The 20,630-nt window shown below is 44.3% G+C and overlaps 1 protein-coding gene across 3 annotated transcripts in view; it reads left to right on the forward strand.

The window, feature by feature from the left end:
• PRIM1 (DNA primase subunit 1) overlaps positions 1–10,038 on the forward strand; it is a 35,877-nt gene extending 25,839 nt beyond the window's left edge. For all 3 annotated transcript variants that reach the window (XM_044286085.1, XM_044286086.1, XM_044286087.1), the window contains exons 9-13: positions 1,542–1,671; positions 2,609–2,678; positions 3,313–3,407; positions 7,931–8,029; positions 8,638–10,038. In XM_044286085.1, coding sequence (XP_044142020.1) covers positions 1,542–1,671; positions 2,609–2,678; positions 3,313–3,407; positions 7,931–8,029; positions 8,638–8,657 — 414 coding nt within the window. In that variant the 3' untranslated portion in view covers positions 8,658–10,038. The remainder of the gene's footprint in view (positions 1–1,541; positions 1,672–2,608; positions 2,679–3,312; positions 3,408–7,930; positions 8,030–8,637) is intronic.
• The last annotated feature ends 10,592 nt before the right edge of the window (positions 10,039–20,630 follow it).

Here is a 20,630-nt window from a genome sequence, read left to right on the forward strand (position 1 = left end):
TATGTTGGCTGATATACACGGCCTGATTTTCCGGCTGATTAGCAGGGACAAACACTCGTTCCCTATAATCTGCCTATGTAAAGGTGCTGTAGATCACCCGATGAACCAACAAACACTCATTCATCTGGTGAATTCATCTCTCATGCGGACACCTTAATTATAGTTTCTGGGTAATAGATTGGTCTGCCGCCCAGAAGTAATGTATTTGTAGCAGCCATTGCTTCTTCCCATACTGCTGCATGTAAATGCGCCTCTTCACCTCCACTGACGAGCAGGCATTTATTGGGAAGAAACATTCTCTTCCTCCATAATATCTGCTTGTGGAAATGTGCTTTTAGTTCTTTGTTCTGTATCCTGTGTCGTACGATCAGGATGTATAATATAGTGAGAAATGCAATAAATGAACTGGGCACTCTCAAGGTATTGGAACCATACAGAAATGTATTTCTCTAAAAGACAATAGGTAAAACAACAAAAATGACAAAAATAAGGGACGGCGGCCCTCCTGTGGCACTCTATACACTAATCAACAATGCATAGACTATAATTACTAACACTCTAAATATACATAGATGCTAAAACTCATATGGCATATTGATCAAGTAAAAGGCAGTTATAAATAGTTAGATCGATAAATAATTCACATGTAATTTGCCAAAATCGATAAAAATATTGATTACAAATATGATGCACTAGATATTCGCTGGAAATGCAATAGCTCTGATTATTCGTCTATTCCACTATTTCGAATAACTCCCAAAATAATGCAGATAAAGTTCTGCAGCTCCAAAGTAACGTTTAGCAGAGTCCCGCTGTATGTTCAACCAGTGGCGTCCCACTGGACTAATAGCAATACAGTCTTACTGAATGTCCTGTCGGCAAATTTTCGACAATAGTTCGAAGATAGTCTTACCGTGAATCTCTCATCACCACTTCTCTGCAAAAGTCGCTCTGCTGGTTCGTGTTTTTTTTGTGTATTACCACCAGAAAATTTTCGAGCGATCAAGATGTTCACTTCCCACGTAGGCAAATGTTTGGCACGTGCAGTCCGGTCTCAGCTGTAGACTGTCACGGTTTCCTTATTCTTTACCCTTTGCGTGGTGTTAAGCAGAATGATGCGAGGTTTCTGCACTATCTTTTAGTCTCCACTCTTTAAAGATTCGGGGTCCTGTATGAGCTAGACGCGTTTCGGGGCATTTAGTCGCCCCTTCCTCAGGACTGTTAGTAATTATAGTCTATGCATTGTTGATTAGTGTATAGAGGGCCACCATCCCTTATTTTTGTTTTACCTATTGTCTTTTAGAGAAATAAATTTCTGTATGGTTCCAATAGCTTGAGTGCCCAGTTAATTTAATGCATTTCTCAGTTCATTTTGAGTGGACAGGGTTAGTCCACTTCACTGAGTGCACCTCTGTTTGGCCTGTGTGGGATCCTGTGCGCCACATTTATACCATGTATAATATAGTACTTTCTCTTTTTATATATTCTATATGACAGATATGATTTGTGGATTCATTTACGTGTGTTGTATTCCTGTCTAGGATCTTAAAAAAGGTGCACATTCAGCGGAGGAAATTATGTTACAATATTGCTATCCCCGCTTGGATATTAATGTCAGCAAAGGGGTGAATCACTTGTTAAAAAGTCCCTTCAGTGTCCACCCTAAAACAGGTAGGTCCAGAGTTCCCATGTGCATGCGGTTGCGCTGTTTAAGATTGCAAGTTAGAATTTGTTGGCTTATCTTGCAGCGATACGTTGATGAGGTCGGGCTGGGTTGTGGCATACAGTAGTTATAGCTCCTTTTTCTTCCATAAGGCAGAATAGTGCAGCTAGCTATACTTTTCTTTACAGAAAAAAGGAATCTGTGTCCAGCGCTCATTGTTTTGGCATGCATTAGGCTCACTGGTTTACTGCCTTATGATGCATGCTTTTCTTTTTTCATAAAAACATACGATATAGCCTAAAAATAGTGCTATGAACATGATGAATCCAGTCTTAGGGTGGACATGCACATCATTTTGTGTGAAGCTGACCAACCATCTTATGTGTTTTGAGGACTTCCTGACTCCACTGACTGTGGACGTGACATGTTGGATTTTAGTATACCTGATCCTTTTGTTCTTAGAGTAGATAAGCTGCTACCAGAGGAGTCTGGCAATAGCTTACTCCTCGCGTACATGAATGGTGTCAGGAAGAGAAGATGTTGTCTGACAGCTATCGGGGTATATGGCCAGCTTAGGGGTTGCACACACATATAAGGGCTCATGCACGTGACCGTATGCCCTTCGAGACGCAGTCCATGAGCGGGCCATATGTCCTGGAGTGCATACATCGGGAGCACACAGCATCATAGGTTACAATGATGCTGTGTTCATTGGGCCACCCGTGTGGCTATTTGTCCTGCATTCATAAGATCATATGAGTGCAGGGCAATAGTCCCACGGGCGGCCCAATGCGCACATCATTGTAACCCATCGTGAGCCCTCCCGTGCTCACGATGTATGCCACTCCCGGACATATGGCCCGTTCATGGACTGTATGCCTCGGAGGGCATACGGTCGTGTGCATGAGCCTTAACTTGGAGGTAATCTACTGTGTCTTCTTGTAGGTAGAATTTCAGTTCCAATTGATGTAAAGAAGTTGGACAGTTTTGATCCATTTGCAGTCCCAACCATAAGGTAACCTCCGACAGCAATATCCTTGGTGGCTACTCACGAAGACAAAATGAGAAAACAGTCTTGAAAATGTAAAAAAAACAAAAAAAAACTGTTGTAAATTGTAGTTGCTTGCCCCCCTTACACTAGTCAGTGCATAGGCAATGATTCGGAATGAATCATTTGGTCCTGATCGTTGAGCAGAGGTGATAGCTGCATTTACATGCAGTAGTCATCCGCTCTCGTCCCCTTAGAGAATTATTGTTTGCCAGCAAACAATGTGATAATACGCTGCAGCAAAGATGCAAGCACCCAATGAACGCTACGCAGGGCAATTATTGGGAAAGGACACTTCTAGGATTGCTAGTTCCCTGTAATTGCCTTGATCATCGGCCTGTGCAAAAGAGCCTTGCGTAACCACAAAATGGTACAGGTTTACCAAGCACATGAAAAGTAAAATCTGCATTTGTGGGTGGACAATTCCTGCCGAATATAGATGACATTTGTTAAAATGTCCTCTGCTTTGTTGGTATTGTATTATTCTGTGGGGCTAATCTGCAAGTAGTAAGCTACATGTGCATGTGACATTGTCTTCAGCAATATGAATTCCATTTACTTCATAATTTGACATTTTAAACTGTGTTTTTGTTCAATTAAGCGTGATCTGCAGTGAGCTGGACAATGTAAGCACACAGGAGGAGGACCAAGATAGCCCCAATGAGGGCGAGCCAGACGCTAAGCGACGAACTAGAGGTAATTAATATGTCAGTGTTGTGTGTGTTGTGTTTTTTTTTTTTTTTGCCTCAAACAAAAAATGTATCTGGTAGACTGTCACAGTATTCTTCTGTATTTAACGGCAATATCAAATGAAAAGAAGTAGCCACTTCAGTATGACCATGAGATTTTTCAGTTCGCATCTTTACAGTATTAGGTTACTTTAACACCTGCGTTAGGTGCGGATCCGTCTGGTATCTGCACAGACGGATCCGCACCTATAAATGCAAGCGATGGTATCCGTTCAGTGCGGATCCGTCTGCATAACAGCTTTTTCAGATCTGAGTTTTCACGATCGTGAAAACTCAGATCCGACAGTATATTCTAACACAGAGGCGTTCCCATGGTGATGGGGACGCTTCAAGTTAGAATATACTAAGAACTGTGTACATAACTGCCCCCTGCTGTCTGGCACCACCCAATCTCTTACAGGGGGCAGTGATCCGCACAATTAACCCCTCAGTTGCCGCACCTGATCGGGTGCTCCCAGGCAGCAGGGGCAAGACCCCCCTCCTTCCCCAGTATTAAAAGCATTGGTGGCCAGTGCGGCCTAACCCCCCCAATCATTGGTGGCAGCGGAGCGGCATTTCCGATCCGAGTCCCAGTTTAATCGCTGGGGCTCCGATCGGTTACCATGGCAGCCAGGACGCTACTGCAGTCCTGGCTGCCATGGTTACTTAGCTTATACTTACATGCGCTAAGTAGCCATGACAGCCAGGACTGCAGTAGCATCCTGGCTGCCATGGTAACTGATCGGAGCCCCAGCGATTAAACTGGGACTCCGATCTGAAATGCCGCTCCGGTGCCACCAATGGTGGGGGGGTGTTAGCCTGTGGGCACTGCCACCAATGCTTTTAATACTGGGGAAGGAAGGGGGACTCTGCCGCCTGGCAGCACCCGATCTCTTACAGGGGGCTGAGATCCGCACAATTAACCCCTCAGGTGCGGCACCTGAGGGGTTAATTGTGCGGATCACAGCCCCCTGTAAGAGATCGGGTGCTGCCAGGCAGCAGGGGGCAGTCATGTACACAGTTCTTAGTATATTCTAACTTGAAGTGTCCCCATCAGATCCGAATATACTGTCGGATCTGAGTTTTCACGATCTAACTCAAATCCGATGGTATATTCTAACGGAGGTGTTCCCATGGTGACTGGGACGCTTCAAGTTAAAATATACTATCTGATTGAAGAAAACTCTGATCTGATGGTATATTAATAGGGACTGCAGACTTTACATTGAAAGTCAATGGGGGATGGATCAGTTTACAATTGCACCAATATTGTGTCAATGTAAACAGAGCCATCCCCATTGACTTCCATTGTAAGTCAGGACGGATCCGTTTGGCTCTGCACCGCCAGGTGGACACAAAAATGCTGCAAGCAGCGTTTTGGTGTCCGTCTCCAGAGCGGAATGGAGGTGGAACGGAGCCTAACTGATGCATTCTGAATGGATTTGCATCCATTCAGAATGCATTGGGGCTAAACTGATCCGTTTGGGGCCGCTTGTGATAGCCTTGAAACGGATCTCACAGGCAGACCCTAAAAACGCCAGTGTGAAAGTAGCCTAAGACTGTAATATAATGTTGAATTTTAAGAGGTTTCTGGCAGTTACAAATTGATTATCCTAGGCATAGGTTATGAATATCTGGTTAGTTGGGGTTAGATTCCCAGCGCCTGCATTTTGAAAAGGTCACTGCATTTTCTGACAATCGCTGCTGCCACTAGTATGCCAAGCACAGCACTGTACATAGTATAGTGCTTGGTATCACAGAATGACAACACTTATCTAAAGGATAGGAGATAAGTGTCTGGTCGGTGCCCACCTGCTGGGACTGACTAAGTACAAACTTATCTATCCTGGATAGGTAATGGGGTCATATTCTGGGACAATCCCTGACTAAGCTGGGGTAATCAATTGTGTAAATATTTTAATAAAAAATAAAATTATAGCAGCAGAATTTCCTTGAGAGGCTACTTTCAGACTAGCGTTAATATTTTCCGGTATTTAGTTCCATCATAGGGTCTCAATACCGGAAAAAACGCTTCCGTTTTGTCCCCATTCATTGTCAATGGGGAAAAGGCTGAACTGAACAGAATGTTCCAAAATGCATTCAGTTCTCATACCGGAGAGCAAACCGCAGCATGCTGCGGTTTGCTTTCCGTCCTGCGATGCATCATGACCCACAATGCAAGTCAATGGGGACGGATCTGTTTTCTCTGACAATAGTAAAACGGATCCATCCCCCCCATTGACTTTCAATAAAGTTCATGACTGATCCATCTTGGCTATGTTAAAGATAATACAACCGGATCCATTCATAATGGATGCAGACGGTTGTATTGTCAGTAACGGAAGCGTTTTTGCTGAACCCTGCCGGATCCAGCAAAAACGTTAGTGTGAAAGTAGCCTAAAAGCAATATAAATCAAAATCTCACTATAGGACTTTTTTCACATTTTATATTGCGCCCCTGTGCTAAAATGAAAGGAAAAAAAATAGTTTTCCCCCATAATGACAAAGTGAAAACAGAATGTTTGAAATGTTTGCTAATTTATTGAAAAGGGAAAACTAAAAGTATTCAGACCCTTTACTTGGGCCTAGGTAAAGAGCCTTTGGCAGCAATTTCAGCCTCCAGCCTTCCTGGGTATGATGCCGGAAGTTTTGCCCATCTAGATTTGGGGATTTTCTGCCATTCTTCCCTGCTGATTCTCTCAAGCTGTGGCAGGTTGGATGGCGACTGTCAGTTGACGTATTTACAGGTCTCTTCAGAGATGTTCGATTGGGTTCAAGTCAGGGCTCTGGCTCGGCCACGTAAGGACACTCAGAGTTGTCCCTAAGCCATTCCTGTGTTTTCTTGGCTGTGTGCTCGTCTTGTTTGAAGGTGACCTAGTCTGAGGTGCACAGCACTTTGGTTCAGGTTTTCATTAAAGGGATTTTCTGAGATTTAAATACCGATGACTAAATCCTCTGGATAGGTCCTCAGTATCTAATCGGGGGTCCGAAACTCGGGGCCCCCACAGGTCAACAGGTCAGCTATTTGAGAAGGCACCAGAGTTTGCATTAGCACCACGGCCTTTCCCGCAGCTTTTTCTAGGCCAAGTGACGACAACATCTCAAGTGGCCTAGGCGCAGCTCAGCTTCATAGAAGTAAATGAGGCTGAGCGTGATACCTACCACAGCCGCTATTAAATGTACGGCGCTGCGAGAAGGCCGCAGTGCTCACAGGGTCGCCAGAGTCTTCTCAAGCGGCTAATCGGCTGGGCTACCGGGTGTCGTACCCCCACCAATCAGATACTGCTGACCTATCCAGAGGATAGATCATCAGTAGTGTTGAGCAAATCAAGTATTGAATCAGTATTTGATTCGTTCAAACACTGCGTTTTAATGCTGTCTCTGCGTACAGTATTAAAATGTATTGCCTCTGTGTAGGCAAAATTCATCTCACCACTCAAGACTTTGCTGAATTAGCTAGCGCTAACAATAATCCTGGTAGTTTCAAACTTCTTCCCTTCAATGCCACCTGCACACGTTGCAGAATACATGCTTTTTTTCCACGAATTCCCGTGTACCATTCTCCATATCTGTGCCTCCACAAAATCCTGTCTAAGGCCTCATGCACACGACTGTTTTGGTCCACATCCGAGCCGCAGTTTTTGCAGCTTGGATGCGGACCCATTCACTTCAGTGAGGCCGCAAAAGATGCGGACAGCACTCCGTGTGCTGTCTGCATCCGTTGCTCCGTTCCGTGGTCCGCAAAAAAAATATAACCTGTCCTATTGTCCGTTTTGCAGACAAGAATAGGCAGTTATATCAATGGCTGTCCGTGCCATCCGTCTTTTGTGGATCCGCGATTTGCGGACCGCAAAACGCACAATGGTCGTGTGCATGAGGCCTGAGCTCTACAGACAGTTTTCTCCTCGTGGATTGGGTTTTGCCCTCATATGCATTGTCAGCTGTGAGACCTTATATAGACAGAGCTGTGTCTTTCCAAATCGTGTCCAATCAACTGACTTTACCACAAGTGGACTCCAATCAACGTTTCGAAACATCTCAAAGATGATTGAAAAAAAATGGGATGCCCCCAGAACTAAATTTCAAGTGTCATTGCAAAGGGTCTGAATGCTTATGTCCAAGCAAAATTTAAGTTTTTCATTGTTAATAAATTTTGCAAGCATTTTTAAAATTCTGTTTTCACTTTCTCATTATGGGGTCTTGAGTGCAGAATTCTGGTGAAAACTTTTATTTTTTTTTTGCTTTTTTTTATTTTAGAAAAGACCACAGCATAACAAAATATGAAAAAAGGTCTGAAGTTTTTCCAAATGCGTTGTATATTGCTGGGGCTGCTTCCAGTCTTGTCTATATCTTGATGGGGAAAACATTTAGGGCATCACATTCAAATGAAAGAAAACTCTGCTTTAACAAATCTGCACTTTCTTTTAGTTTTTTCTTTTAGCATTTTAAAATCTCAATAGTTTTCATCATTGTTGTACATGTGTCTTTCAGATTATAAAAGAACCAGCTTGGCTCCATATGTGAAAATATTTGAACAGTTTCTTGATAAACTTGACCAGTCTCGGAAAGGACAAATGTTGTTGAAGAGCGGTACGTAGAAACATAATTGAAGCATTTTTCAACCACCAGTTGCTAGACGATACCATGTAAATGAACATCTAGAGAACAGCGGCAGCTACGCTTGCCACATCTAGTAACAGTGATCCAAAAATACTGTGAAATTCTGTAAGCACTTCCAGGGTATTAGAACAATATCTGCTGAATTGTGAAGAAAAGCTAGTTTCAGCATCCGGCCGCAATAACTATAACGGGGACCGGCAGAGTTGTGGCCGCATTCCTGCAAATATGCATGCAGCGGTTTTCTTCCGACCCATTCTCAACATATTTGCTGTGTTGCGACTGGATCTCTGGTGGTCCCCATTATAGTTAATGGGACCGGACGGAGATCTCCAGGCTTTTTCCTGCCGGATGTATAGCACTAGGGTGAAAGTAACGAAAAATAGTTTAAAACTCAGTTTTAAGCATTGAGGCACTTCAGCCATATAATATTAGTGCAAAATATTCTTGTGTAAGGCCTGTGCTAGTTGGAGAGTCTGATGCCACTTAGATACATGCATGACATCAAGCTTTAAATAATTTTGATATCTCATTAGCTGGTAATGAATTTCATTAATTATTGTATTTTGTTTTCACCTTAGATCTAAAGAAAGAGTTTTGATCACGAAACCCTCACTTTAGTTGGCGCCTTTACGCTTCAGGATGGCTGTAATCAGAGTCATGGAACTTTGGCTTCCCTCCATTACTACAGACATTGGATGCAGTTTGTGAAGGGCCTCTTGCTGAACAATTTTGACCTGAGTGAAATGGCTGGACTTATCAAATAAATTGTATTATAGTTTAGTATAATATCAGTTCTCGATCTCATGAGTTGGTTGCGTCAAACAAATGTATAGATTCATCTATACAAAATAGGCTCAGTTTAATAATGCTCGCAATTGTACAGCAAGCTCCTATAACGTAATGTTTTTCAAGATGTTTTCTCTCCGAATATAAAACCAATGCCCTGATTTATCAGGGCCGGGTGTGTTAGGCTGGTCTTGATGGGGCCTTTGCCGCCAGAGCGAGCATTTAATTTATGACAAGGCACGGACCTAGTCCTAAACGATATGCCTCTTCCGGCAGTACATGTGCCAGTCTGAAATCTTTGGCTGCTCGGAGCTGTCGTAGATTTCAATCATTATTTACCCCAATTTCTGGCTTAAATAATGATGAATGTGCCAGGCCTGTTTTAAGAGACATGACGTAAAAATGCCATTTGCAACTGGAAAGTCTGTGGCATTTACCAAGTTGCAGACAAGTCACACAAATGTTTTGGTCTCGTCTTTTCTGAGACTAGGTGGTTTAGGCTACACACAGTGTATGTTTGGAGACTTAAGGTTTTTATAGGAACAGTATAAGAGAAAGAGGACAGTGGTTGGCTGCGGCAGGGCTGGACCAGCTCCACAGAGAACACTGCTGGTGATGGGGGGGTCCCCATGATTTTTTTTTTTTTTTCTTTTTTTAAGCAGTTGCAGGCCTTGTCTGAGATTTTTCGCCACTGTTGAGGTGAAATAAACAATCTTGCTCTTGTATGGAGATGCCCTGACTCTACGCAGACAGTAGATGTCAAGGGAATGAAGGATTAGGCATATTCGATTTCCCTATGCCCAGCATGCTTGTGTGTGTATGGGGGAGTCAGGGAACCTAATTAGAACATAATGTAGCTGTAGTTTTTTTGTACAAGTATGCCATTTGAGGCAAAAATAATATGCACATAATACATCTGTCCATGTATTCTGCCTCTCTAGCTACAGATTGTGTAGTACATTGCTCAGTGTGGTGCATGCTGTAGGTTAACCTGAGCATTTAGAATGAAGGGAGGTATATTCTGCTGTTAATATCTAATCTGTGCCATTGTTTGTATAGGAGGTCTCCCCCCTCCACACGCTGCCTGTGCCACCATGTTGAGATAAAAAAAATATATAATGTGCTATGCTCGATTTGGTGCTGATTTTTACAGTAGAAATCAATGGAGCCTAATAAAATTGATTTGTACAGAAGTTTTCTCATTTAAATAGTATCTTTAAAAAAAAAAAAAGAAAAATCTAAAAAAGTTTGTGGCTGTGCTCTTTTGTACAATCATAACTGTGAAGGAACAGGTCTCTTTTGGGCTTCCCTCTTCATCTGCGTCGGGGGCGTCTCCCTTCTGTGGAATCTGCCAGCACTGTACTGCTGTGATGTCCTTTGCTTCCCTTCAGCTCCAGAGCTTACAGAACTGATCAGACTTGGCCCCTTTCAACGAGCGCGTTTTCTGTGCGGGTGCAATGCGTCATGCAAACCCATTGCCCCCGCACTAAATCCGGACCCATTTATTTCAAGGGGTTAGTATACATGAGCGATGTTTTCCATGCATCACTTTTGCGTTGTGTGAAAATCGCAGCATGTTCTATATTCTGTGTTTTTCACGCAACGCTGGCCCCATAGAAGTGAATGGGGCTGCGCATCCGCAAGCAAGTGCGGATGCGCTTTTCACTGATGGTTAAGAGATGTTTGTAAAATGAACGCAATTGCAGACAAAACTGACTTGCTTTGAGAGCACAATCGCATGTTTTTAACTGAAAGCATCCAGGCCGAATCCATCACGCTCGAGTGAAAAAGGCCTTGGGGTTCGGCGGTCCCAAATTCGCGGGCAACATCCATGCGGCAGCCCGGACGTATCGAGACCCCTTCAACTTGAATGGGTCCGTGATCCGTCCGCAGCATAAAAAAAATAGAACACCGCATCCCCCGTGTATTGTGGACCCGCCGTATGCATGGGCCCTCAGACACACAGGAGGCTCCTATAATCTTCAGAAGCAGTGTAGAAGCAGTTCTTTTATCAGGATCTCTGCTAGCTCTGACACGCCCCCACTTGCTCTGTGCCGTCTTCGGTGTCTGTCTTACTAGGGACGTATCTTACCTGACATCAGGCAGTGGACTGCAAGTTAGGTAGACGTGGCACCCCTAGTGGCCAGTACTTTACAGCTTTTTTTTCAGGTGGATGGAGACATATATTTTTTTTAATGAAGTCATTTAGAAATCACCATTTTACCCCTCACCCACAACAGCACCACGAGAGATGATGGATCCGCCCCCCAAAGACAGGAAACCTGATGCACAAAAAGGCGGAGACTCCTCTCTGCCCTCAGTATGGATTCCTGTCTTTGAGGGGAAGCCTGTGGTTCATCCTCTTCCCCCTAGGCTGCTCTGTTACCTGCGGCTCCCGTTTTATGCGGCACGCTGTGCACAGTGGGGCTAGCAGAGGCGTGATGGCTTGGTGTTCCTGAGCGCTGGAGGGGCATGATGCTTCGGTGCGAGCAGGAGATCCGGACAGGGGGAGGAGTCTTAGGAGAGGCTCCACTCACGTGACTGCCACTTCCGGGTTCAGAGTGAGGCATGGAGCGCACCGATTGGAATCACGTGCAGGAGGGTGTGTGGTTTAAAGCGCCACTGGAACCCGGAAATGGCTGCCGGTGGTCGCGATTACAGAGACGGCGTCTGGGCTCATGAGCTGCAGTATGGAAGAGGAAAGGAAAGAAACTATGGCGGACCCGGCGGCCAACCCAACCTCGGTACCAGGAAGGGGTGAGAGGCTTGTGTAGCCACTGACTTTATAACCGTCTTTTGAATGTATGTGTCTTGCAGGGGAAAAAAATGCGGTTTCTAAAAGACGTCACAAAGAATGTGCCTTCTGCAAATGTTCTCTGGCTGTTGAATATAATATAAGAGGTTATGCCAGCAATGTATAGATAAAACTGGCTGAGGAGACTCCATCTTTTTATAGCTGTCTTGCGAATTTCGTAATAGCTGAGATTAACGCTTCTTTATCCTCCAAAAAGCCCCATAGTTCCAGAGAGGCTAAATAAATAAAAAAAAAAAAAAGGTAAGTCTCTAAGGCGGTTTCTTCGCAGTTGGATGAGGGGGCGAAGGTGCAGTCTTTTGGTTTGGACTCGGAAGCTTCATCCCTCTCCTCGGATTCTGATAACGAAATTAAGAGAGCTTTCTTTCCTGTGGAGGATGTGGATAAACTCTTGAAAGCGATCAAAGCAACTATGGGTATAGAAGACGTTAAGACGGTGCAGGACATTATGTTTGGGGGCTGCAGACAAAACAGTCTAGGTCTTTCCCTTTTGCATAAAAATGTATCAGCCTTAATTAATGAGGAATGGCGTAAACCAAACAAGAGTTTTTATTTAAAAAAATTTAAAGAGGAAATATCCCTTTTCTGAGGACGTAGCCGCTGTCTGGAATAAAGCGCCAAAGGTTGACGTGGCCATCTCTAAAGAAGCTAAGAAATCGGCTCTTCCGTTTGAGGACCTCCTTCTTCATTCATACCTTCTATTGCTTCAACCTGTACTGCCAGATACCTTATTATGTGGTTGTCTGACCTAGAGGAACAAATAAAGAACAAGAGCCCTAGAGAGGACGTTTTAGCTAGTCTCCCTACTATGAAAAAAAAGGGGTACATTTTTTTAGTGGACGCTATAAGATTGTCCGCCTGCGTGGCGGGACTGGCTAACTCTGCTCGCAGGGCTCTGCCTTTTTTTTTCCAGGGGAAGATCCAACCGATCCTTTCGGACCTTCCGTTGCTTTCGGAGTAACAGAGAAAATACAAAGGAAGATAAGTCTTACAAACCAAGATCCCGAAGAGAAGGAGCAAAAGGTTATTTCTTCAACAAACAGACCAGAGGAGAGAAAAAGTCTGAACAGCAATGACAACAGGGACCATGTCATGAAGGAGGAAAGTTAAAACACTTTCTACCTGCATGGACCCAGATTTCCAGCAGCCCTTGGGTTCTGGACACTTTAAAAGAGGGGTTAAAGCTGGAATTCCATTGAAGTCCTCCTTCAAGGTTCGTGATTACGGAAGCAGCGCAAAAAGATGGAGGGGCAATCACGTCAGAAGTGCAGTCTTTAGCAGAAAAGAAGGTCTTAGTAGCAGTCCCGAAGCATCAGGAAGGAGAGGGGTTTTATTCCTCTATTTTTGGTGAAAAAGCCTGATGGTTCTTACAGAACCATAATCAATTTAAAGAAACTGAACCATTTTCTCTTAGTCTCCATTCTGAACTTTTTCTCCATCAACTCAACGATAAATCTACTCTTCCCAGGATGCTTTATGGCGGTTCTGGACTAGGACGCCTATCTCCATGTTCCGATTCATCAGCACTATCAGAAATACCTGAGATCTGCAGTCCAGATGGAAGGAGAATTAAAACACTGGCAGTTTCAGGCACTCCCATTCGGCTTAGCAATGTCCCCCAGGGTCTTCACCAAGGCAGAAATGTCACCTCACATCTGGGAAAAGGACATATTATTCATACCTTATCTCAACGATTTTTTGATTGTGGCAGAAACTGAGAGCCTGCGAGTTGGCGGTCTTGGAAGTAATCCGCATCTTGAGGAAGCTGGGGTGGATTCTCAACGACAGGAAGTCAAAACCAACACCTATACGTCAACAGTTCCTGGGCCTGATCTTGGACTCCGGGCTCCAGAGGTGTTTTTTGACAGAAGAAAAGATAGTCGGTATAAGACAGAAAATTCAAAACTTAATAGATCATCCCCGGATTACTCTAAGAAAAGGTATGTCGATCTTGGGGAGCTTGACTTCCTGCATCCCAGCTGTCACTTGGGCACAGTTCCATACAAGAGAGCTGCAGTGGGAGATTCTAGAGACTGATTCAACCTAAGATGGTGTTTCAAGACAGACAATTTAAATCAAGGTCTTCCTTGGCTAAAGAACAACATTGTTTGTCTGACAACAGATGCAAGTCCGTGGGGCTGGGGGGGGGGCCCACATTCAGAAGTTTTCCTTTCAGGGTCGTTGAAAGGGAAGCCTAATGAAGACTTCCTCCAACATGAAGGAGCTCATGGCGGTGAAGGAAGCAATTCAGGAGGCTCTTCCACTATGTGTAGGCAAGGATCTAAGAATTATGTCTGACAATACAACAGTTTTCTCCTACATAAACAAGCAGGGGGGGACCAGGAGTCAGGACCTAATGCTAGTTCTAAGTTTCATCCTCCAGATGGTAGAGGGCAAATGCTGGCATATATAATACACATTTTTTTATTTCAAAATTCAAAGAAGAAGTTAGTCATCAACCTGCCGGCCACGATCATTGGCTGGCAGGTTGATGATTTTCAAAAAAAACAATCAGAAGCCACATAACCCATCATATTAGTAAATATGATGGGGTTATATGGCTGCTGTGCTCCTCTGCTCCTTCTTTTGGTCGGTTGGTTCCAGGAGAGGAGCAGAGGAGCACATCATTACTGTGAGTACCCACTACAGTACACTTAGCCCCCAGATCACCTCCCAGCACCCAATTAACCCTTTGATCACCCCTTCTTGCCCCTGTCAATCACTAGTGAAAAGGAAAAAAAGTGATCAGTGCAAACTGTCACTTTTTTTTTTTTCACTGGTATTGACCGTTAGGTTTTAGGTATAGTTTAGGTCCCTTGGTTAGGTAGTTAGCGATCAGTTAGCGCCCAGCCCACCGCACCGCAGTCCGTTATTCGCTGATTAGCGTATCGCTAATCAGCATTTGTACTTTTATAGTATCTGAAAGTGATCAAAACTGATCACGGTCAGATCTATAATAGTACTAGTGTCACTTTAGTTCGCCCTCCACCCAAAACGCAGTGTTTGCCCGATCAGGCCTGATCGGTCGCCCACACGTGCGTTCGCCCACGCCCGCCCCACCGCAGTGACAAAAAAATATTTTTTTTTTGATCACTGCACATTCACTTTACACGCACTGCGGCGATAAAAAAATCAGTTTTGATATTTTTTATCAACCGCAGCGGCCTCCGGTACTTCGCTAGGCTCCCCTTTGTAAGACAGGCTTGCTTTTTTTTTCTTGGGTAGTCTCAGGGAATACCCCGAAATTTAGTTGCCCACATGTCTAACAGGGGGTATTCTTCTGAAGAGGCCTACAGGCTTCTGACCCAGTCGGATGAGGAGTGGGAACCCTCATCTGATGAATCCAGTGGGTCAGAATACGAACCTGTAGAAAGCAGTGGCTCTCTGACCCAAAGTTCGGACGAGGAGGTTGAGGTCCCTGATAGCAGCAGGCGTACCCGGCCCCGTGTCGCTAGACCGCAGGTTGCGCAGGATCCGCTTCAAGAGCAGCAGAGTGGGGCTGGTGCTGTCGGATTACGTGGTGAGGCATACACCAGCAGCCCAGCCCTTCCTGGACCTAGTACCAGCCCTGCCGTACAACCTGGTGAAGTAGCGAGCACCAGAAGGGCAGTTGAAGCTGGTACGGTGGCACGTGCAGTAGTGACCCCGTCGCAGCCACTGCAAAGACGTGCCCGTAGAGCCCCTAGAATCCCAGAGGTGCTGGTAAACCCTGATTGGCAGTCCCCAACTTCCGCCGCACCCGTAGTTTTCCCTTTCACTGCCCAGTCTGGAGTTCGGGTTGAGACAGCTCAGATCGGTTCGGCCCTGGGATTTTTTGAGCTGTTCTTGACTGCGGAGCTTTTAGACTTAGTTGTGGCCGAAACAAACAGATATGCCACACAATTTATAACCGCTAACCCGGGAAGCTCTTATGCCCAGTCTTTCCGGTGGAAACCAGTCCAAGTTTCCGAAATTAAAACTTTTCTGGGCCTCCTCCTCAACATGGGCCTGACAAAAAAGCATGAATTGCGGTCATATTGGTCCACGAACCCAATTCATCACATGCCCATGTTCTCTGCTGCTATGTCCAGGACACGATTTGAGACCATCCTGCGTTTCCTGCACTTTAGTGATAACCGCACCTCCCGTCCCAGAGGCCACCCTGCTTTTGACCGGCTCCACAAAATTCGGCCCCTCATAGACCATTTCAACCTGAAATTTGCAGATATTTATACCCCAGAGCAAAACATCTGCATAGACGAGTCCCTAATACATTTTACCGGGCGCCTTGGCTTCAAACAATACATCCCAAGCAAGCGCGCCCGGTATGGGGTCAAATTGTATAAGCTCTGTGAAAGGGCCACAGGCTATACCCACAAATTTCGGGTCTATGAGGGAAAAGATCAGACCCTGGAGCCGGTCGGTTGCCCTGACTACCTGGGGAGCAGTGGGAAGACAGTTTGGGACTTGGTGTCACCCTTATTCGGCAAGGGGTACCATCTTTATGTGGACAATTTTTACACAAGTGTGGCCCTCTTTAGGCATTTGTTTCTAGAACGGATTGGCGCCTGTGGTACCGCGCGAACTAGTCGCGCGGGCTTCCCCCAACGGTTCGTTACCACCCGTCTTGCAAGGGGGCAGAGGGCCGCACTGTGTAACGAAGAACTGCTCGCGGTGAAATGGAGAGACAAGCGTGACGTTTACATGCTCTCCTCCATTCACGCAGACACGACAATACAAATTGAGCGAGCAACCCGTGTCATTGAAAAGCCCCTCTCAGTCCACGACTATAACCTCCACATGGGAGGGGTCGACTTCAATGACCAGATGTTGGCTCCGTGTTTAGTTTCCCGACGCACCAGACGCTGGTATAAGAAGGTGTCTGTATATTTAATTCAATTGGCTCTGTACAATAGTTTTGTTCTCTACAGTAAGGCTGGGAGAACTGGATCCTTCCTCAAATTTCAGGAAGAGATCATCGCGAACCTCCTGTATCCAGGAGGTTCCGTGGCCCTATCCACCAGTGTAGTTAGCCGTCTACACGAGCGACACTTCCCCAGTGTCGTTGCTGGTACCTCAAACCGACCGCCACCCCGAAAAAAATGTTGTCTGTAGCAGGAGTGGAATAAGGCGTGACACCCGCTATTTCTGTCCTGACTGTCCGGACCACCCTGCCCTATGCTTTGGAGAGTGTTTCCGGAAGTACCACTCACAGGTACACTATTAGCATAGGGATCATCTCACCAGGATAGGCACACAGGGCTATTAGGGCCCATTCACTCACAGCTGCTGCAAACGTCTCCTTTCACATGGGACAAAGTGCATAACGCACTTCGCCACATCTTTGGGCGATTTGCGCTTTGCACATTGACCCATGGGGAAGGAGAGGTTTGTTCTATAAAGGTAAAAAAACAAACAAAAAAAAAAACAGTAAGCAAAATGTTTAGTTCAAAAAGTTAAAGTTACATGTTCTGTTCCAAAGTTAATAAAATTATTGCGTTGTGGCCTGGTTTTTTCTTTTTTTTTTTGTCTTTTTACCTTCCAGGTGGACCAACCGATGTGCATTCTGACAGAAGCATTGCGCTGCTGTCAGATTACACGCAAGTCGGTGTATGCGGCGCTGCAAGACGGGATTTTCTCCTCTGCAGTGACAGATACGTTTGCCGAGGCATACGAGCTGAGGAGGAGGCGGCGTTCCTATGCTTTGGCAAACACTTTGTATATATATATATATAAAAAAAAAATCCCGGCAATGATTTATTCATCCACATCGATTGATGCGAATGGAGAAATCTGGTTTGCCAGGGCATACGAGCTAAGTGGGTATGGATGTAGGGTGGAGCTCCTATGTCCTGGCAGACGCCTTTCCCCTCCATTTTTTTTTTTTTGGCAGAGATTTTTTCATCCACATTGATCAATGCGAATGAAGAAATCTGTGCCGTTCATTTTTTTTCTTTCAGCCCAGAGGCTGAACGGAAAAAAAAATCTCATTACCTGTATGCTCAATATAAGGAGAATAGCAGAAACTCCTAATGCTGGCCATACATGTAATGATTGCGGAGACCCTCAAATGCCAGGGCAGTACAAACACCCCACAACTGACCCCATTTTGGAAAGAAGACACCCCAAGGTATTTGCTGAGGGGCATATTGAGTCCATGAAAGATTTAAATTTTTGTCCTAAGTTAGCGGAAAGTGAGACTTTGTGAGAAAAAACAAAAAAAAATCAATTTCCGCTAACTTATGCGAAAAAAAAAAAACTCTATGAACTTGCCAGGCCCCTCATTGGATACCTTGGGGTGTCTTCTTTCCAAAGTGGGGTCACATGTGGGGTATTTATACTGCCCTGGCTTTTTAGGGGCCCTAAAGCGTGAGAAGAAGTCTGGGATCCAAATGTCTAAAAATGCCCTCCTAAAAGGAATGTGGGCACCTTTGCGCATCTAGGCTGCAAAAAAGTGTCACACATCTGGTATCGCCGTACTCAGGAAAAGTTGGGGAATGTGTTTTGGGGTGTCATTTTACATATACCCATGCTGGGTGAGAGAAATATCTTGGTCAAATGCCAACTGTGTGTAAAAAAAATGGGAAAAGTTGTCTTTTGCCAAGATATTTCTCTCACCCAGCATGGGTATATGTAAAATGACACCCCAAAACACATTCCCCAACTTCTCCTGAGTACGGCGATACCAGATGTGACACTTTTTTGATGCCAAGGTGGGCAAAGGGGCGCATATTCCAAAGTGCACCTTTCGGATTTCACCGGTTATTTTTTCCAGATTTTGATTGCAAAGTACTTCTCACACATATGGGCCCCTAAATTGCCAGGGCAGTATAACTACGCCACAAGTGACCCCATTTTGGAAAGAAGACACCCCAAGGTATTCCGTGAGGGGCATGGCGAGTTCCTAGAATTTTTTATTTTTTGTCGCAAGTTAGTGGAATATGAGACTTTGTAAGGAAAAAAGAGAAGAAAAAAAAAATCATCATTTTCCGCTAACTTGTGACAAAAAAAAAAAATTCTAGGAACTCGCCATGCCCCTCACGGAATACCTTGGGGTGTCTACTTTCCAAAATGGGGTCACTTGTGGCGTAGTTATACTGCCCTGGCAATTTAGGGGCCCAAATGTGTGAGAAGAACCTTGCAATCAAAATGTGTAAAAAATGGCCTGCGAAACCCGAAAGGTGCACTTTGGAATATGTGCCCCTTTGCCCACCTTGGCAGCAAAAAAGTGTGCCACATCTGGTATCGCCGTACTCAGGAGAAGTTGGGGAATGTGTTTTGGGGTGTCATTTTACATATACCCATGCTGGGTGAGATAAATAGCTTGGTCAAATGCCAACTTTGTATAAAAAAATGGGAAAAGTTGTCTTTTGCCAAGATATTTCTCTCACCCAGCATGGGTATATGTAAAATGACACCCCAAAACACATTCCCCAACTTCTCCTGAGTACGGCGATACCAGATGTGTGACACTTTTTTGATGCCAAGGTGGGCAAAGGGGCACATATTCCAAAGTGCACCTTTCGGATTTCACCGGTCATTTTTTACACATTTTGATTGCAAAGTTCTTCTCACACATTAGGGCCCCTAAATTGCCAGGGCAGTATAACTACCCCACAAGTGACCCCATTTTGGAAAGAAGACACCCCAAGGTATTCTGTGAGGGGCATGGTGAGTTCCTAGAATTTTTTATTTTTTGTCACAAGCGGAATATGAGACTTTGTAAGAAAAAAAAAAAAAAATCATCATTTTCCGCTAACTTGTGACAAAAAATAAGTTCTATGAACTCACTATGCCCATCAGCGAATACCTTAGGGTGTCTACTTTCCGAAATGGGGTCATTTGTGGGGTTTTTCTACTGTTTGGGCATTGTAGAACCTCAGGAAACATGACAGGTGCTCAGAAAATCAGAGCTGTTTCAAAAAGCGGAAATTCACATTTTTGTACCATAGTTTGTAAACGCTATAACTTTTACCCAAACCATTTTTTTTTTTTTGCCCAAACATTTTTTTTTTTTATCAAAGACATGTAGAACAATAAATTTGGCGAAAAATGTATATATGGATGTCGTTTTTTTTTGCTAAATTTTACAGCTGAAAGTGAAAAATGTCATTTTTTTGCAAAAAAATCGTTACATTTTGATTAATAACAGAAAAAGTAAAAATGTCAGTAGCAATAAAATACCACCAAATGAAAGCTCTATTAGTGAGAAGAAAAGGAGGTAAAATTCATTTGGGTGGTAAGTTGCATGACCGAGCGATAAACGGTGAAAGGAGTGTAGTGCCGAAGTGTAAAAAGTGCTCTGGTCATGAAGGGGGTTTCACCTAGCGGGGCTGAAGTGGTTAAAGTATTCAACGAGGGGTATATCGTAAAATTGCCATTTTCCTTTTTTTCACTTTTTTTATGGCACACAGAAGTAAAGGCATACCTTTCAGCTTAGATACCAGCATGCTGTCTTTGCAATGGCCATATGCAGCCAAAACATTAAAAATCACCTAAAAAGGACACTACTGAATAAAATAGACAATACAAAGTAGTCAACAAAAGGTTTATTGTAAAATTTACATTTTTCCATTTTTTACACCTTTTGTTGGAACATGTAACAAAACACAAACTGCATTTTTTTCACTATGCTGCTGATTTAGCAAACTACAAAAAATAACTACTAGTATAAGTACTATGTGTACCAAAAATACAAAAAGAACAGCAATATTATATATATTTTTCTTCATCAAGAAAATGTGCGTTGCCTGTGTATGATACACTTTAAAACAGTTTCCAGTACACAGTGCTGGCCGAGAGGGGCAGTCAGGGCAAAAGTATCTGGCCTCGTCTGATGCCTCTTTTTGAGCAGACACCCCTTTCTCTTACTGGCACTGTGGCTTCTGTGTGAATCGTACTTGGCATAAGTACATCTTTTCTGTCCTTGTAGCGTAGTGCCAGCAGGTTGCCACTACGAAGGGCATCAGATTGTCCTCTTTGTAGTTTTTTTTG

Source organism: Bufo gargarizans, chromosome 3, assembly GCF_014858855.1.
Source record: "Bufo gargarizans isolate SCDJY-AF-19 chromosome 3, ASM1485885v1, whole genome shotgun sequence".
Taxonomy (NCBI): Eukaryota; Metazoa; Chordata; class Amphibia; order Anura; family Bufonidae; genus Bufo; species Bufo gargarizans.